The following is a 16,947-nucleotide window of genomic DNA, read 5'->3' as shown; positions in this document are numbered from 1 at the left end:
GAATTGTGAAACATTGATACATACAAGTATAGCTTATAATGAGAAAAGAAAATGGGGGTAGAATCTGGCATGTTGCACCAGAAACAACATCTGTGCCAAATTTGGCGAATTTGCGAGAATCTGAACCAAACGGTCCTTTTTTTCCCCCGGGGCCCCCAACTACACACCGTGTGATGTTCACTACTTGGAAGTATGGGTATGACTATGAATTATGAATTCATACACAGTAAAAGTTTGTGTTCATTTAATTTTAGAGTAACTTTTCCAACTGCTTACAGTATATCTTGAAACCAAGGAAGTAAAAACCACACTTTTTGTATTAAATATTGTTTTACTTCCAAGAGCATGTGTACAATTAGCAAACATGTAAACAGGAAAATCTGCCATCACTCGGCAAGAACAAGAACCTACAAAAGCTTGAGACAGTAATAGAAAATAAATTTGCATAAACCTGTTTTCTCACGTAAGCATTCCAGAATTAATATTTCAGGTAGTCCAGATATTTTGGAACAGCACTGTCTACCAACTGAAAAGATTCATGACTGATTTCATGGTTGCAGCAGAGGCCAACACCTTATACATCTACCGTATTCTAGTTCTGTTGTTCAAATGATTGACCATTCACTGTGTTGGATATGCACTGCAGGCTTCTCAGTGTTTTATATCATAAAACAAGTTAAAAGTACAGCATTTCAAAACAGGCCTAGGCTCAAACAATGCAATTCAGTGGCAAAACAAAGACCCAAAGATGGTAAATGGATTAAAGGGATAGTTCAGATTTGTTGAACTAAGTTGTATGAAATACTTGCTATTAATATAGTGGTTGCATCTGTATTAATTGATTGCCCGAGTCCCGTGGTGGGAGTTCTGCTCTGGTTTTAGTGAATATTAAGTAGTTCCGGTCATTTTGTGGGGGGCACTGGGGCCACACAGTAAAAGTAAATTAATCCACAAAACGAACGTAATTTGTATTGTTGACCTATTTCTAAAATATTAGAGCGACTTTTGTTGAACTTTGACCCCTCTATCACATGGAACTATTTTTTCGGTGTAGTGATATGGACACAAAAAACATAGTTCCGTGTGATAGAGGGGTAAACAATGAACGAAAGTTGCACTAATATTTTAGACATAGGTCAACAATACAAATTACGTTAGTTTTGTGGATTAATTTATTTTTACTGCGTGGCCCCCAGCACCCCCCACAAAATGACCGGAACTACTTGATATTTCACCAAAATCAGAGCAGAACTCCCACCACAGGACTAGGGCAATCAATTAATACAGTTGCAACCACTATATTACTGGCAAGTATTTCATACAACTTAAGTTCAAAAAATCTGAACTATCCCTTTAAGAAATGTCATTTTCTGGAGAAAAACGAATGCATTTCATAAAATAAAAGTCCAGCAAGAACCGGACAAGACTGGTCCAGTTTAAAGTTTTAAATAAAATCAACTTGACTCCTTCAAAGTTATTCAGAGCTAAACTGATGAACTGAGTCCAGAGTGCTGGAGATGTAATGATAATGATGGCACTCTGTCACATCTCCTGTGGTCCTGCCCAAAAGTACATTTTGGTTGATCACCTACCACTGTACGATCTCCCATAGGCCAGAGGCAGATTGGACTAGTACAACGCGTGCTGGGTAGGAGTCGGACAGTCCTGGTTCATGCTGCCAGTGGACATATACCTGTAGTTCTGTCAACTGGGGACTGTAGCAGCATATGAGAAATTGCCTTCCCATCTTATTAATCAGGTCGAGAAATATGCTCAGAATGGGAGAATTAAGACATTGTATTGTGGTCAGCAATAGAGGTAAGAATAAACTCGATCCAGATGTTTGGTAATCTGTTACCTGATTGTGTGATTTATTTGGATGTACAGTGTGCTGTATCTAGTATCTACTGCTAGTATTATGTTTCCTTTTATATTATTATATCTTTTTATTCACCTTTTATTTAGGATTATACAATCTTGTGTACTTCCTGTTTATTGTACGGCTTGTATTGAAAACAATAAACAGTTGGTCATAAAAAAGAAAGACCTAAAGACACCCAAAATTGGCATTGTCAATATTTTTTAATTCTCAAACTGGCAGAAAACGAACAATAGTTTTAAAACATGAATAAACAGTTTTAAAACATGAATAAATAGTATAATCAGTGCTGATCCTTTTGATCTTCAGTTTTCTATAACTTAGTAAAAAAACAAAACAAAAGAAAAAACCGACACTCCCCCGACTCCCTTTACAAGTGAATTTAAATCAGCATGATTTTCTTGAAGAGGTAACATTTTGTCATTATGGTCACATCTCAAAAGCAATTTGCCTCAGCTCGAGGCTTAAAACTAATTTAACTAAGGAAAAAACAAAGTTAACTACCTGCATCCTCAGATATGCTTCACCAAAGAGTGGCTGCAGAAAACCAAAGAATGTCACTCGTGAGATGGCGCCTGTGTGCTCTGTAATGAGCGGTATTATACAACTAGTTTACAGAGGCACAGAGGCTGTCCGCGGTCTCGGCCCTCTCAGAGCAGTCAGATCGCACGATCATAAAAAGCCAACAGTAAAAACTCCAATGAACTATGTTCAGAAAGGAAGACTGGAAAGCTTAAATGGGGCTTAAGGGAGAAAGATGGAGGGCACAGGCTAATGAGTGCACGTGTGTGTGTGTGTGTGTGTGTGTGTGCGTGCACGCACGCACGCTTTGGAGGATAAAGGAAATGGATGGAAGCTAAAGAAGCAAGATTTCCAAAAAGGCAGTTATTGGGGGCCATTCATTCAATGGCTGTGGATGAGGGAATGGAAAACTGGAGGGAGGGGAGATGACGCACTGTCACTCAGAGGAAACATGGAGACCTTAGAATAGTGTAGCTGAGGGACAGAGGCTGAGAGGAGGTGGATGCCATGGAGAAGAGAGATGCAGCAGATATGGTATTGTAGTTGGTGGATGGTTGCAGACTACCGGTTGGCTGGAGGAAACGCATGCTGTTCAGCGTGGAGGAGGCAAGGCTCGGCAGCCCTTCCACCTCAGTCATCAGGGCATGCTGGAAGGAGAGGAAGAGAAAGGTGGAAAGAGCGTGGTTCGCATCCTCAGTCCTTCCGTACCCTCCTCTTTCTCACGGCCTGTTTGTGGCTGTCTCCGATGGCGTCGCTGCTGTCCTTTGGCTGGATGACACAGCAAGACAGACAAAGAGAGAGTAAAGAGATGTAGTGTTATCCCACGTGATGTGTTTTGCAAACCAAACTGTATTCCTGCAAACCTCATTTGTCTGCTGAATAAATCTGAACAAACATCGTCCATTGGGAATATAAGCCTGAGAATTTAAATGGAATATGCGTGCAAGCATTATTTCAAATAATCTTTGACTTTCAATTTGTTACAATAACTCTGAAGCATTTTATTGCTGGTCCATAAGATGTAGGCCATACAGGAATTTGTTCTGTATGTTCAAATATAAATAACAATTAGGCTTATTTAGCATTTTGTGATTCAGCCTGGTTCTGGTGTGTTAGTGTGAGTGAGACTTAAAGCTGGGCGAGAAAACGATCTCGACAGCGAATTGTGATATTATTAATGTCTATAACGATGATAAACGTTTGTTTCATACGTTTTTAGATTTATCCATATCAAGTATTGAGGCCAAAGTTGTTGACAAAAGGTTACACAACGTCCTTATTATATGGAAATGGTGTGGATGTCCCAAAAGTGGCACAGCACCCACTCTGCAAACATGCTTTCACTTCTTGCGTTGGTCAGTGAAAGCAAGTCGGAAAACAGCAAATGTTTTCTAATTGTTTGACAGTAGCCTGGTAAACAAATGCACCCTTTTGGTCAGCCTCTCGGCATTAAAATAATACTGATAATTCTATAGAATGTAGATTGGGGTCCCCAGAGATGTCTGCAGAGATGAACATTGTATCAACTGAGGGTGATGCTCTGGGCATTCTTGTCTTGAAATTAATACATTTTAAAATCACTAGGGAAGCACAGAATGGGAAATTCTTGGCCGAAACAGAATAACGAACATAGGAAAAAAAAATACAGAATATGATTATATTATATTATATTATATATAAATTATATATATATATATTTTTTTTACAAGTTTTTGTACCAATGCTGTCATGGCCATAACTTTGTTGTAGAGCTACATGATAATGGCAACTTAAAATTACATTTTGATCACGTCATCATAACAAAACAGTAGATTACAAATACCGCCGAATATGCTTTTTTTTGCCACTATTCGGCTGAATTCGGTGCAACCCTAAGAATCACTGTGTGATCAAATAGCAGGGGTTCCTACAGTATACAGTGTGTATAGGAAGGAACCCCAGCCATTTGTTCATACAGTCAGTCAGTATAGGGCCATCAGTAAGAAGGATGAACACTGACCTCATCTTCTGATTTTCTCTCATGGGGTTTGCTCTCTTCCCCTTCCTCCTCCTCCTCCTCCTCCTCATCTTCCTCCTCATCTTCTTCCTCATCCACCACCTCCTCCTCGTCGTCGTCGTCGTCGTCCTCCTCGTTGTCTTCTTCACCTTCATCTCCCTCTAGATCATCCCCACCCTCCTCTGTGATGTTCTCCGCCTCCTGTTTTTTCTCCTTTGCTTCTACAAGAGGGTGATAGAAAGAGAGGGGATCGGAAGGGACGGCATAATGAGCATGGCTCTTTCATAACGTCCATTCTGAAATCACTCAACGTTACCATAACTCCCATTTGTAGGAGCTACTATTCATCTTATTAGTATTACGCTTCTGACAGAAGTTAAACAACACTGAATATACTGTAGATTACCTTGCTGGCAAAAAAAGATTATTTGCCGATATGGTACCAAATAATCGAACAAACTCAATACCAACGAGAGTTGACATGCATGTACTTTGTGTGTGGTGCTATTTGTCTAACCTGCTGCATTCTCTGTAACTGGGACATCAGCCACTTTTTCTTCCTCCTCTACCCCTTCCTCCTCTTCCTCATCGTCTTCTTCATCCTCCTCTAAAGGTGCTTGAGGGAGATCTACCCTCTTGTACTCATATTCATCGTCGGATTTCTGTGAAGGAGAGCAAGAGGACATTTAGATTAATTTGATTTTGATTTGATTTATTTGATATATTCATGATACAATTCATAGGAGAGCAGTACAGAATTATCAGGATTGCACAAAAAGTCAGAGGACTTGGCAAGGTAACAGGCGGCATGTGGTGGACCAGACAGAACCTTCCTGTGGGCGTTAACATCTACCCCGCCAAATTATTTGAAATAATTTAAAATATCAGACCGACAGGCCCTCATAGAGTACCGAAGTCCTGACGTCACTCACTCATCCCCTGGGTTGTGGAAGTAATTTTTCTATGAAGAATTTAACATAGGGTCATCGTAGAATCGTCTGGTATAAGAATTGGGGTCCAAAGATAAACAAACTGTCTCTGCGATAGTCGGGGAGGTGGCTCTGTATGGTTTACGATGGTCAGTCACTCTATTTAATAGTATGTTTCTGGCAAAGATTTTACTAATTCAGTAGCAGTAACATTAGTGTTTTCTCGCCGCCAGTTGATTGACTTGATTCTTAATATCCATATGATTGAAACCGATCATTCTTTTATAACACAGTTATTTGACATATATAAAATAAAATAAAAAGTCTATAGGAATTCAGAATGGGGGATAAAATGCGACCCAGGTAGGATGTGTATATTACATCAGACTTTGGTTCTCTATTGGTAGGATATGGACAGCAATGGCTTTACATTGATGAAGCCGGGTAGGGTGTAAGCATTACATTCTTTGAATATAATGTTTTCACTGTCAACTTTCTTCTTTAGACCTTTCAATGAAAATCCTCTCTCACATTAAAAAAACAAACCAAAACCATGTTTTACAATATATATTGTTCCTCTCTGTTCTAAGAAGAGAGAGGAACCTTAAAATGAGTATGACTGTGTCCAGATAATCTGCCAACTGAAAGGATTCATGACTGATTTCATGGTTGCAGCAGAGGCCAACACCTTATACATCTACCATATTCTAGTTCTGTTGTTCAAATGATTGACCATTCACTGTGTTGGATATGCACTGCAGGCCCAAAAAAGGATGGGCCTCTCTGCTGCCTAATTACACAAGCATTCATTTTTGTACCGGTAAAATTGTGTTTTGCGCTTCCATCAGTAGTTATAACGCACACATCTTTATGTATTCACTTATTGTATATAAAGTGCTGTCCGTCTAATGGCTTAGATTTTTTTTTCCAAAGCCAAACTTACTTGCGGACCTGCATTTAGATTGAGTCTGTCTTAATAATCCAATACAAAGCGAAATGTAAAAATTACTCAGTCTCCTCAATGTCCTTGGTTTGTGTACCTTTGGCCAGCAGAAGAGTACAAGCAGTCCTATAGGCAGACCCACTGTCAGTATGTAAATCACCCAGAGCCATGGTCTCTCCTCAGCAGCCATCATCAGCTGGGCAAACACCCCCGGCTGGTGGGAGGGAGGGACAAAGAGAGACAAAGAGTCAGCATGAACCATTTCTTCACCTTCTCTTCTAATAATAATAATATCTCAAACTTATATAGCGCTTTTCTGAGTACCCAAAGACGCTTTACATGGGGGGGCTTTACAGAGGTAACAACAAATTAAAAACAACTTTAATAGAAAAAGGAAAAATAACACAGAACATTAAAAGACAGTGAAAAGGGTTAGCTAGGGAAGGCAATTTTGAAGAGGTGGGTTTTGAGGGTGGATTTGAAGGTTTGAAGGGTGGGGGCATCTCTGAGTGCCTTAGGGAGGGCATTCCACAGGGTTGGGGCAGCAAAGGCGAAAGCTCTGTCTCTGCTATATTGATCAAGTGTCTGTCTGTATACTTGTTAAAGGGTATGCAAAAGTCCATGTATCCATTCCAAAGTTTATAAGTTAGTGGGTTTAGTCAACAAGTCTCAAGGAAGCCTTATATAATTAGTTGTGTAAACATGGAATTCATGGCCACACCCCCTACTTCCGCTCTGGCGTCTTTTCTCGGAGCGTAACTGTCATAGTGATTCTCGTTCTATGGATTCTCGTACTTGATCAGATGTGTTTGTTTTACTTTGTAACTGATTAATAATGCAACAACCAGTTTGAGCACAGGTAGAGAGCATATTATGAGTTTGGGGATGTTGAAAGTAATGTTATTTCATCAGCTTGACACCCAAGCCAGCCCAGCTGCCATACAGCGTTTTATATCTTTGAGGTTTGAGGCTAAGCTAGGCTAACAACACATAACTACACAGATGCGCATCATTATCTACAGTATCTGCTATTAATTTACTAAGGAGAGAACATGTTTGCCTGATTACTTAAAGCTAAATTAATAATAGTCTAAAATAAAGACGTCAGACTACAGCCTGACCCACAGCAGGTTAATTACTACATCTCAAACTTAGCTGGAAATGAGTACAATTTAACGTCTGAACCCTGCAGTGACAGCACAATGCCATACCAATTTATCCACAGAAACAGATGGTTTTGTGCCAATATACAAATGCAACAGCTTTATGTATTTGAAGTATGATTTGAAGGCAAGTGTTGAACCGAAATGTAATGTCCCACGGGTCCTGATGCGAGATTGACAGCGCAGCCCAGCCCAGCCCCCCCCAAACGCCGAACAGGACCGTACAAGGTTTAGTGTAGCGTAAACAAGGTTTAGCGTAGTGTATGTGAGGTTGTATGCATTCTCATAGAGTACCTCGTTGGCACTGGCTACCAGCTTCTTCAGCCCCCAGCTATCAGAGGCCCAGCGGTCAGCCACCTCCTTGTGCGACGTGACGATGAAGTTGTCAAAGTAGATGTCGGAGGTCATGGACCACAGTTCCAGGCCGACAGCATTGAATGGCACCATCTTGAACGGTGTTAGGTCCTCAAAGTAGTCTGGGTTGTCAATTTTACGGGGGCTCCAAACTCCCTGGGTGGTGGAGGGAATTCATGTTTGTATCAATAATAAAAGTTCCTTACAAACCAGGAGCATTTAATTCATGTGACTAATTTGCATCAATTTAAGAGATAAAAGCATCATAGAAGAGAAAGCTCTACCAGCTCTACCTGGTTAATGATCTAGCTCTGTGTGGCAAGGATTATACGTTTAATTTGGTAGAATAATCAGAAGTTCCCCGTTACCTGATAGCTGGGGTTGTCCACCAGTGTGGCCTTCCACTTGCCCTTATACTTGGGGTTGTTGACCATGGGTGGCTTCCACTCTCCACAGCCCGGGGCAGTCTCACAGGCTGGATTAGGAATTTGAGGGGCCTCCCATTCTCCATCCATTTCCTCATCCCTATGGGCAGAGTGAGAAATAAAGAAGAGAGCAGTGAGGTGAGATAATTGAGACGGATGGGTAACACAGTGTTTCAATTTGACATTTATTTTCCATCCCTACCAGTCATCAGGTTTATCAGCACTAGGGTCAGAGACAAATTCTGCTTCATCATCCAGCCAGCCCTCTGGCTTCAGAGCATCAGGGTCCTCCATTTTTGCTGGCTCCTCCTCATCCCTAGAACACAGCTACAGTTAGCTACCGTTCAAAAACTATGACATGTGAACACTGTAAAGATAATATGTGTAACTTGAATCTCTAGATATACACATAAACACAAGCTGTCACAAAACGGTCACAGCAGCCTATTCTCTTTATACAAGTTACCCCGGCCCCCGGTATAACATTATGGATATATATAAGAAAGTCTGAATGAAATTAAAAAGTAAAATGCTTGGTTTTGAACAGAGTTCATTCCAGTCAAAATACATTCTGGGAGATCCGCTTACCAGTCCTCGGGTTTGATGGCCTCTGGGTCAGGAACCTTTGCTCTCTCATCCCAGTCGTCTGGCTTTGAGTCATTGGGGTCATCTATCTCTTTGGTTGGGTTAACGGGAGGCACAACGTCATGAAGCAGGCTGCCGCGGCTCACACTGGACTGGTCAATGAACATCTCATAACTGTTGTCTGGGTTCAGGACTGAACGGAATTAGAGAAACACACATGCAGCAATTTAGATGTGCACAGGTTCACGTTAAGAGAATGGACAGGTTGAAAGGAGACATTGTTCATTATACATACATGCTCATCTGAACAGTAAACACACACTTTACTGCTCTTGTGCTTTATTTTTAATTTGTTGGAGAAATCTGGGTTGCAAGATAACCCTTTAGTTTAGACCACTTACCCAGAGTGTAGAGGTGGGTCTTCTTGTCTGTGTAGAACTTCTTGAGATCGACGTCAGCCCTCTTGGCATGCTTTTCCTCCAGATCTTTGTTCTGAGGGTTCTGATGGCGGAAGATGAAATGTAGCTTGTAGTCCTCCCCACACTTATCAGGTCCAAACATGATGGTGTAGGGCGTACGGTCGTTGAACTGCTCCTATGGTTCCACACAACCAAAATGTAGATATTAATTCAAGTATTTATTTAGTACAGAAGAGCCTTGTATTTCACCAGGACCACTTGTAGCTACAGTACATGGATCATGCATGTCAACACTGCTATGGTTACAGTATATATTCATCATAAATAGTCTTAACTCTAGCTGTAGTTATAGAACTCCAGCTAAATCAACACAGTAAAACTCTCTGCAGTTTGACATTTCCAAATAGAATGAATGGCTTTCTGATTGAGGGAATCTACATTCAAACAGTAAATTATTATATTTTGAACGATATATTCTGAATAATAAAGTTTAATAAAGTTTTAGGTTTATTTATTGATGTATATTTTTATGAAAGTACAGTATGGCTTAGTCTAGAGATGCATAAAATGTTTTTTGTGACTATGAAGCCAAGGATGCTTACAGTAAATGTATTGCACAGAAGGCGATATACCAACAATGCCAATTGGATTTGAAGTTTTGAAATCATGTATAAACTGTCCTCATATAATGTATACAAACCAGATTCACGCTGCCAGAGTCAGAGAGGAGTTTGATGTATGCTCCACCACAGTCAATGCCATCCTGGAAATTCACTTCATACCTAGGACACAAACATACTTTTTGGTCTGTTCATCAGATGAGTTACAGTACATAGATTACAGAAATTATGGATTTAATATGAAAACCATGCGAATCCAAAGGGTGCCCTGGCTGATGGATAACGTAGTACGACAGTGTGAACTCACTGTACAACCAAGGAGTCATCTTCGAAGACAAAGGTTTTGTCCAGCAGGGCGGCGATGGCATGGTGTTTTGCCCGGGACTTGAGCACCAGGCCTTGGTCTCCAGGAACCTTGTTCTCTTTCAGCTGCTCCACGGCCCACTTGCCTGCAGACCACCAGAGGGGTGAGGGAAGACAGTCAGCAGACCACCAGAAGGGTGAGGGAAGACAGTCAGCAGACCACCAGAAGGGTGAGGGAAGACAGTCAGCAGACCACCAGAAGGGTGAGGGAAGACAGTCAGCAGACCACCAGAGGGGTGAGGGAAGACAGTCAGCAGACCACCAGAGGGGTGAGGGAAGACAGTCAGCAGACCACCAGAAGGGTGAGGGAAGACAGTCAGCAGATCACCAGAGGGGTGAGGGAAGACAGTCAGCAGATCACCAGAAGGGTGAGGGAAGACAGTCAGCAGATCACCAGAGGGGTGAGGGAGGACAGTCAGCAGATCACCAGAGGGGTGAGGGAGGACAGTCAGCAGATCACCAGAGGGGTGAGGGAAGACAGTCAGCAGATCAGCACAAATGTCACAATTATACATTTAAGTCGACGATTAATTACCACATAAATAATTTAATTGTGCGTTTCTTTTTGCATTGAACATTGGAACGTTACAATTTGTATTTCTCTTTGCCTTTTGATTCGTAATCATAAATTGCACAGGGCAGATATGACAAATAACTTAAACATACAAAGATATTACTGACACATTTAATAATAGTTTCTTTCCAAGACATTTACAAAATAGCAGAATAGTTGATCTACAAGCTTACATGTGCTATTTCTGCTATTTTTGAAAAATGTTTGAAAATGTATGAACATTTCTCAACATGGAAATAAAAAAAGCCAATGTCTCGATTGTGATGAGAAAAAACCTTTTCACTTTTCACGTATTACTGTACAAGCATTGTGCATGGTTCCACATTAAAGGGGGTAGGGGACAAAAAAGGAACAAACCATCATATTTGGCAATATCATCATCAGCATCGTCCTTCACCGTCTTTGACACCTGCCACCTGTGGAGATCAACAAAAGGTAGCGTCCAATGAAATAATCCTGACATTCTATTACAAAGATTATTTTGTTAAAGGTGATATAGGCAAGTTTTCAGTGTTTGTACACAGAATTGATCGAGTGTTTCCAAACAAATTAAAATCTAGCTCCACCCCCCTCCCCCCGTCATTCTATTGGCTGAGCCAGGTCACTTCAGGCTATGGGGTTGTTGTTGCTGCTGGGAGGGACGCTATGGATATTGCGCTCGTATGGCTAAATATGACATTAAAAAATTATGAATTTCTATCGATATCATAGTTACAACAATGACATTGAGTTGACATGTTTTTTTAAGGGTAACTGTAGCGTAATCACAATATCACAAGACTGACACGACGAGTCCCGCAAATGAGGAAGTAGGAAGTAGTGGAGCAGACTCACTGGCTCTCAATTCAATTATCTTTCATTTGTAATCGTGCATATAAAACATATTGCCCCTCAAATGCCCCAGCCACTACAGCATCGTTCATGTGAACTACTTTGTCCACGGTTATTCATCGCTATGATGATCAGCGACGGCTTGTCACCGTTGGCGAGCACGGGTTGAATGCAAGCTTCAAGCCGGCCGGACCACCAAACCATGCGCTATACATAGCGATTCTCATAATTTCAACAGGCTTACATATTACATCATAAACATACTATTTCACATGAACAATGGTGAAACTAAGATATGGGGATAATATTATACTTGCAAATTGCAAGTATAATATTATCCCCATATCTTAGTTTCACCAATGCGATTTCATTGCAAGTTGCAATGAAATCGCATTGCGTTTTCATTATAATACTGCTGGGTCGAACACACAGTCACAGCCTCGCGCTGCAATTGGCTAAGACTCCGCGTCACCCCCCACACAGACCCTCCTCCCAACACGACGCTTCCGTCCCGCGACATAAACAACAGTGGATATAAACAGATACAAACACATAGAGGGAGACAAAGGGAGAGTGTATGTCTACAGGGCAGCAGCTCAGCATCAAAATATAGGGGAAGATAGAGGGAATAAGGCCACAAATATAGATAGATAAATATGTTGATTTTTGGCTGAAAACTTGCCTATATCACCTTTAAGTTTATCCAGTGCAATCACCCAAAGCTACACGAGACAGCAGACAGGAATGGAATGTTTCACTGTCTTTTGAGTGTAAATTAATACCTGTCCAATGATCCGTCATCAAAGGTCTCAGCAAAGTGGACCTCTCCAGTGGGAACTGGGGTCTTGTATGTTACCTGTGGAGAGGCAAAGTTAATGGCAAAGAATTAAGAAACTTAAAAGCTGGGAGGTTTCAATTGAAGGCGAATATATTATGTATACAGTTTAGTATGCTAGAGGGGTCGGCAACCTTTTTGGCATGAAGTGCTGTGTTTTCATTTTCTTTCACACCAGGATGTATGATCATTACACAGATCTCTCAGACTCCCTCCCCAGTCAGCCTGTCAAAAGGCTCATGGAGAGGCTCATCAATCCAATCAAGCCTGATTGAATGGCAGGTTGTTCCCTGGCCACGCACAGGTGTGGGAGGCCATATAAGTGGCCTAGCTGCACTCATTTCCTGAAGCCCAGATCACCAAACCACTGCTGCCTGTCTCCCAAACTAAACCTCCACCTTTCTGCCACCTTCTGCAACCCTCCAACCTGTGTGCGTCCAAGAGCAAACGTAAGTCAGAAACGCTGTGGAACATCAACTGTTTGTTCTTCACCTCATCATGGACTCACTGCACTGCCCATGTGCTTTGTGTCAACTGTTTGTTCCAGTTTACTATGGGATGACCAGCACTCCAGCTTTGTCAAAACCTTTGGTTTATGGAAACTGGAATGTGGACTAATCAGACCTATCATGTTTGGCCTGCCTAATTGGGCATCATGTGTATATATATATATATATAGTGCCAGTGATCACCCTCCCCTGTGCCAATGTTGGCACCCGTGCCTAAGGTTGCCTACCACTGTGCTAGATCATTCGAATACCAACCTATGTGGATGCATAACATTGCCCTACTGTGACGAGTAAATGTCCTAGTCGTACCCCATTCTTTGACCCCATTCATTCCTGACCTGGAAAGAGATGTTGGTGTCGGCCGCGTCTTTTCCCGCCTCTTCGTCTTTGTTCTCTCCATCCTCGCTTCCTAGCGTGAAGGAGTCTTCCTCCTCCTCATCTTCCTCTTCCTCCTCTACCAACGCATCCTCCTCCATCATGGTCATGATGTCCTCCTCCAGGTCCACATGGGTGTCCAGGTCTAAGCTCTCAGCCTGGGACTGCTGTTCCCGTTCCTGGCCTGCCACTGCTGTCACAGCCAGGGAGGAGAGGAGCAGCAAACACCACGTCCAGCCCCCAACCACCTTCATCTGGAAAGAGACATGACAACAGGAGTGAGGGGGTGGGGTGTAGCAAGCACCACGTCCAGCCCCCAACCACCTTCATCTGGAAAGAGACATGACAACAGGAGTGAGGGGGTGGGACCACGTCCAGCTCCCAACCACCTTCATCTGCAAAGAGACATGACAACAGGAGTGAGGGGGTGGGGAGAGGAGCAGCAAGCACCACGTCCAGCCCCCAACCACCATCTGGAACCGGGGGAGGAAAGAGACATGACAACAGGAGTGAGGGGGTGGGGTGTAATGAGGAATAGGAGCGGGGGTGGTGGTGACAGGAAGGTGCCGTTGTGATGATGATCAGGAGGGAGCGGAGGTGAGGAGGAAGGGAGAGGGACAGAAAGAGGACAGACCCAGCATATAAATAGGAAAAGGGAGCAAGTGTACACAGGAAGTGAGGTTATGTGAGAAAAGGGTTCAGAGATTTTATTTGTCCTGTGCAGTGAAATCAACTTCTGACAGAATGATTACCGGTAGATAACAGGCCTATGTCTCCCTCTGATCAGATGCAGTATAGGCCCACAGACAGTGGCCTTGTGGTTAGTGTCCGCCCTGAAATTGGGAGGTTCGATCACCGGCCGGGTCATATACCAAAGACTGTAAAAATGGGACCCAAATACCTCCCTGCTTGGCACTCCGCATCAATGGGTTGGATTGGGGGTCCAAAAAGATGGGTCAAATGCGGAGAACAAATTTCACTGTGGTAACGTGTGTAACTAATCATATGATTAGTATCTTCAGCTTATCTGATGATTTGTGTGTGACTGTTTTAGTAAATTAATGCATTAAAAGCATAAGCTTAGTAGGCTTAAACTATACACAAACAAAAATAAGATTGTGATTCCCAATGACTGTAATGAACAGTAGCTCAATTATAGTCAGTGGGGCTGGGCAATTAACCGAAAATATATCAAAACCGATATTTAGAACCGATAAAATGTATCTTGCTCATGTGGGTTAGATTAATTGAAAAGCAGTTTTTTTTAATACATTTGTCTAATTTGTAAATAAACAAATCAACACTAAACATGTTTAATAGATTTTTCATAATGAATTAAATAAGTCTCATTAAACCGATTAAATACTTAACAATAAATGTGAAAATAGCTTGTCAATGTATCGTGTTTTTGACTGTTATTATAATCATTAATCATAATTGAGGCAAGTTTGAAATAATTGTGATATTGATTTATCATATCGCTCAGCCCAATACCAATATTCAGCTATCCGTCTTTGTACCTTTAACTACCACAGCTGTCACACCATGTCACAAAGAAGAAACCAGGAATACAGACTGGAAAGCATCAAGCATTGCACAGTACTTTTATTAGTTGATCATGATGATGATCCTCTTATTGATAATAATCCCCTCACAGGATTATCAGAATAGAACGGTGTGTGTGTGTTGTGTGTAGTACTGTATTGGGTCAAGTAGAATGTGGATCAAAAGGATGAAAATGAGTGGTGGTGTTACTGTACTTCACTGCTTGGGGATCAATAGCAATGATTATTGGGGCTGCGTTTTTCCCCCCAATGGCAATTATAGAGTTGGTTATAAGCTTCTTAGCTTTGAGGATATCTGACAGTGAGAAAATGAGAAAAAAGTAAACATTCTAAAACGATTAGTTTGTATAGATGGGTAATTTGCTCGACAAGACAATCTGCACAGGAAATAATTACAAGTATCATGACATTATTGATAAACAGATAGACTATATCAACTTCTCTATCTGAATGTCTGCCTGCCGCCACCGCCGAGCTACAGTAGCCTACACTTTTTTTGGGACGTCCTTTCAACATACATACAGCCATAGCAACGCGTTTAACACTGCAGCAAACAGCAATGGTCTTAATCAAGTATAACCATAGTAGCCTATTCTGTGTGCCAGTCACAACATTTAAACACCACATAGAATCGCCAGTTGTTAATTCGACGGCACTAAAAGGCCATGCCATGGTACATTATTGGCCAAACTCTTACTGGCCCTGAGAAGCGGACACCTGCTCCGCTGGCCTGATGGATGGTTGCATTGCATGGCGCGCACACAGATAGCACTTATTAGCTAGCCATCGTTAGCAATTTAGCGAATAGCGATTAGAACCACTATAGGATGGCATAATGACGTGACTGACAAGTGGAAGTGTGTGTGGTGTGTATCCTGCAGTTTCCTCAATATGTTATAGGTCGGACGTTACAGTAGTACACGCTACCCTTTCGAAAGTACCAGTTCGGCAGAAATTACGCGTTTTGAGTTGGATATTTGCAACATAACTTGCTGTTCAAGGGCCCCATGAAGACCGAATCGCCAACGCTAGCTTGCCCCTTCTTTGTTACATCACTAACGAATCCTTATAGTATCTTATTCCAATTCATGCTGAAATAAATAACGGGCTTTAGCAAATAGGGGACACAAACTTCATAATTAAACGGGCCTCAAACGATAACATTTAATGAACCATGTCCATTAAGCAAAAATAACTTGTTAAATCTCTAAAAAGCGAATAACCATGCAGAAAACAAATATGAACAGCCAGCACACATTTAGCTTAACACTGCTAATGTGTGATGTTGTGTTATGACATGATAATGAACGATAGAGTGAATGAAATGAATGAATGAAATGCATGCACACAAACCTCGAGTGTTGCGTTATGTGGGGAGATCAATGCGATATCGATGTGTGATCCTCTGCCTTGCAAAATATTTTTCGCTTTTTCGGCGTTGATACTGTCCCACTTTTGAGTCGCGGGGTACCGAGGCGAGGCCTGATGAATAAATATAACAGCCCCCCCCCCCAACGGCCGTGGATGACAGCTAGTGGACAACTGAACTGACTGCTTGTGGCGGTTGTTGCCAGTGTTGGCAACCCGGGTCTGTGAAAACAAGCCCAACGTACAGTAAAAAAAATAATTAATCTTGGAACAACATCAGATGGTGGTCAGTGGATATAAATTGGGGGTACTTGACCTTATAGGCTTGACATGAACACGACTGGACAACATTTAGGTTAGGCTACAACCTCAAATAAAGCCCTAAAAAACCCCGCGGAAAAACAATTAAGCCCAGACATGGCAACACTATGGGGGCAAGCGGTTGACTGAACCGCGCACGCGCATAGAGAAAACAGCCACTGCGTCGTACGAGGGGGCCGCGCGCTAAAAATAGCAGATAAACAAGCCCACAACACGTGGCGTTCGAGACGCGCTGTGAACTTGTAGATCTCACGTTTTTGCTACTTCCCTGAGTACCCACCACCACCCTTCAAAATAAGAGCTATATTCTTGTTACGTTCAATAACTTACAAGTGGTTGAAGTCTACATAGCAATGTTATACTTCAGATAA

General features: G+C 41.9%; 1 protein-coding gene across 1 annotated transcript; it reads right to left on the bottom strand.

Moving 5' to 3' along the window:
• Positions 1-2,063: 2,063 nt before the first annotated feature.
• On the bottom strand, positions 2,064-16,404 carry clgn (calmegin). The gene is made up of 15 exons (XM_080755767.1): positions 16,241-16,404; positions 13,286-13,576; positions 12,386-12,459; positions 11,130-11,188; positions 10,143-10,284; positions 9,916-9,997; positions 9,198-9,390; positions 8,800-8,989; positions 8,414-8,527; positions 8,155-8,311; positions 7,727-7,942; positions 6,367-6,483; positions 4,915-5,059; positions 4,401-4,618; positions 2,064-3,169 (listed from the first exon to the last, which is right to left on the bottom strand). The coding sequence occupies exons 2-15, from the start codon at positions 13,574-13,576 to the stop codon at positions 3,095-3,097; spliced, it is 2,073 nt and encodes a 690-aa protein (XP_080611893.1). The 5' UTR covers positions 16,241-16,404; the 3' UTR covers positions 2,064-3,094.
• Between the last annotated feature and the right edge of the window lie 543 nt (positions 16,405-16,947).

Source organism: Protomyctophum bolini, assembly GCF_963924005.1.
Source record: "Protomyctophum bolini genome assembly, chromosome: 3".
Lineage (NCBI taxonomy): Eukaryota > Metazoa > Chordata > Actinopteri > Myctophiformes > Myctophidae > Protomyctophum > Protomyctophum bolini.
This window is presented reverse-complemented; position numbering and strand designations above follow the sequence as displayed.

What these genes read in the sequence shown, in the direction of transcription:
- clgn (XM_080755767.1), bottom strand. Translation starts at nt 13,576, where the DNA reads ATGAAGGTGGTTGGGGGCTGGACGTGGTGTTTGCTGCTCCTCTCCTCC. An exon ending in ACACCAACATCTCTTTCCAG is followed by an intron (nt 12,460 to 13,285) that starts GTCAGGAATGAA and finishes GCCTCTCCACAG; the next exon opens with GTAACATACAAGACCCCAGT. An exon ending in AGTTACAGAGAATGCAGCAG is followed by an intron (nt 4,619 to 4,914) that starts GTTAGACAAATA and finishes ACCCTCTTGTAG; the next exon opens with AAGCAAAGGAGAAAAAACAG.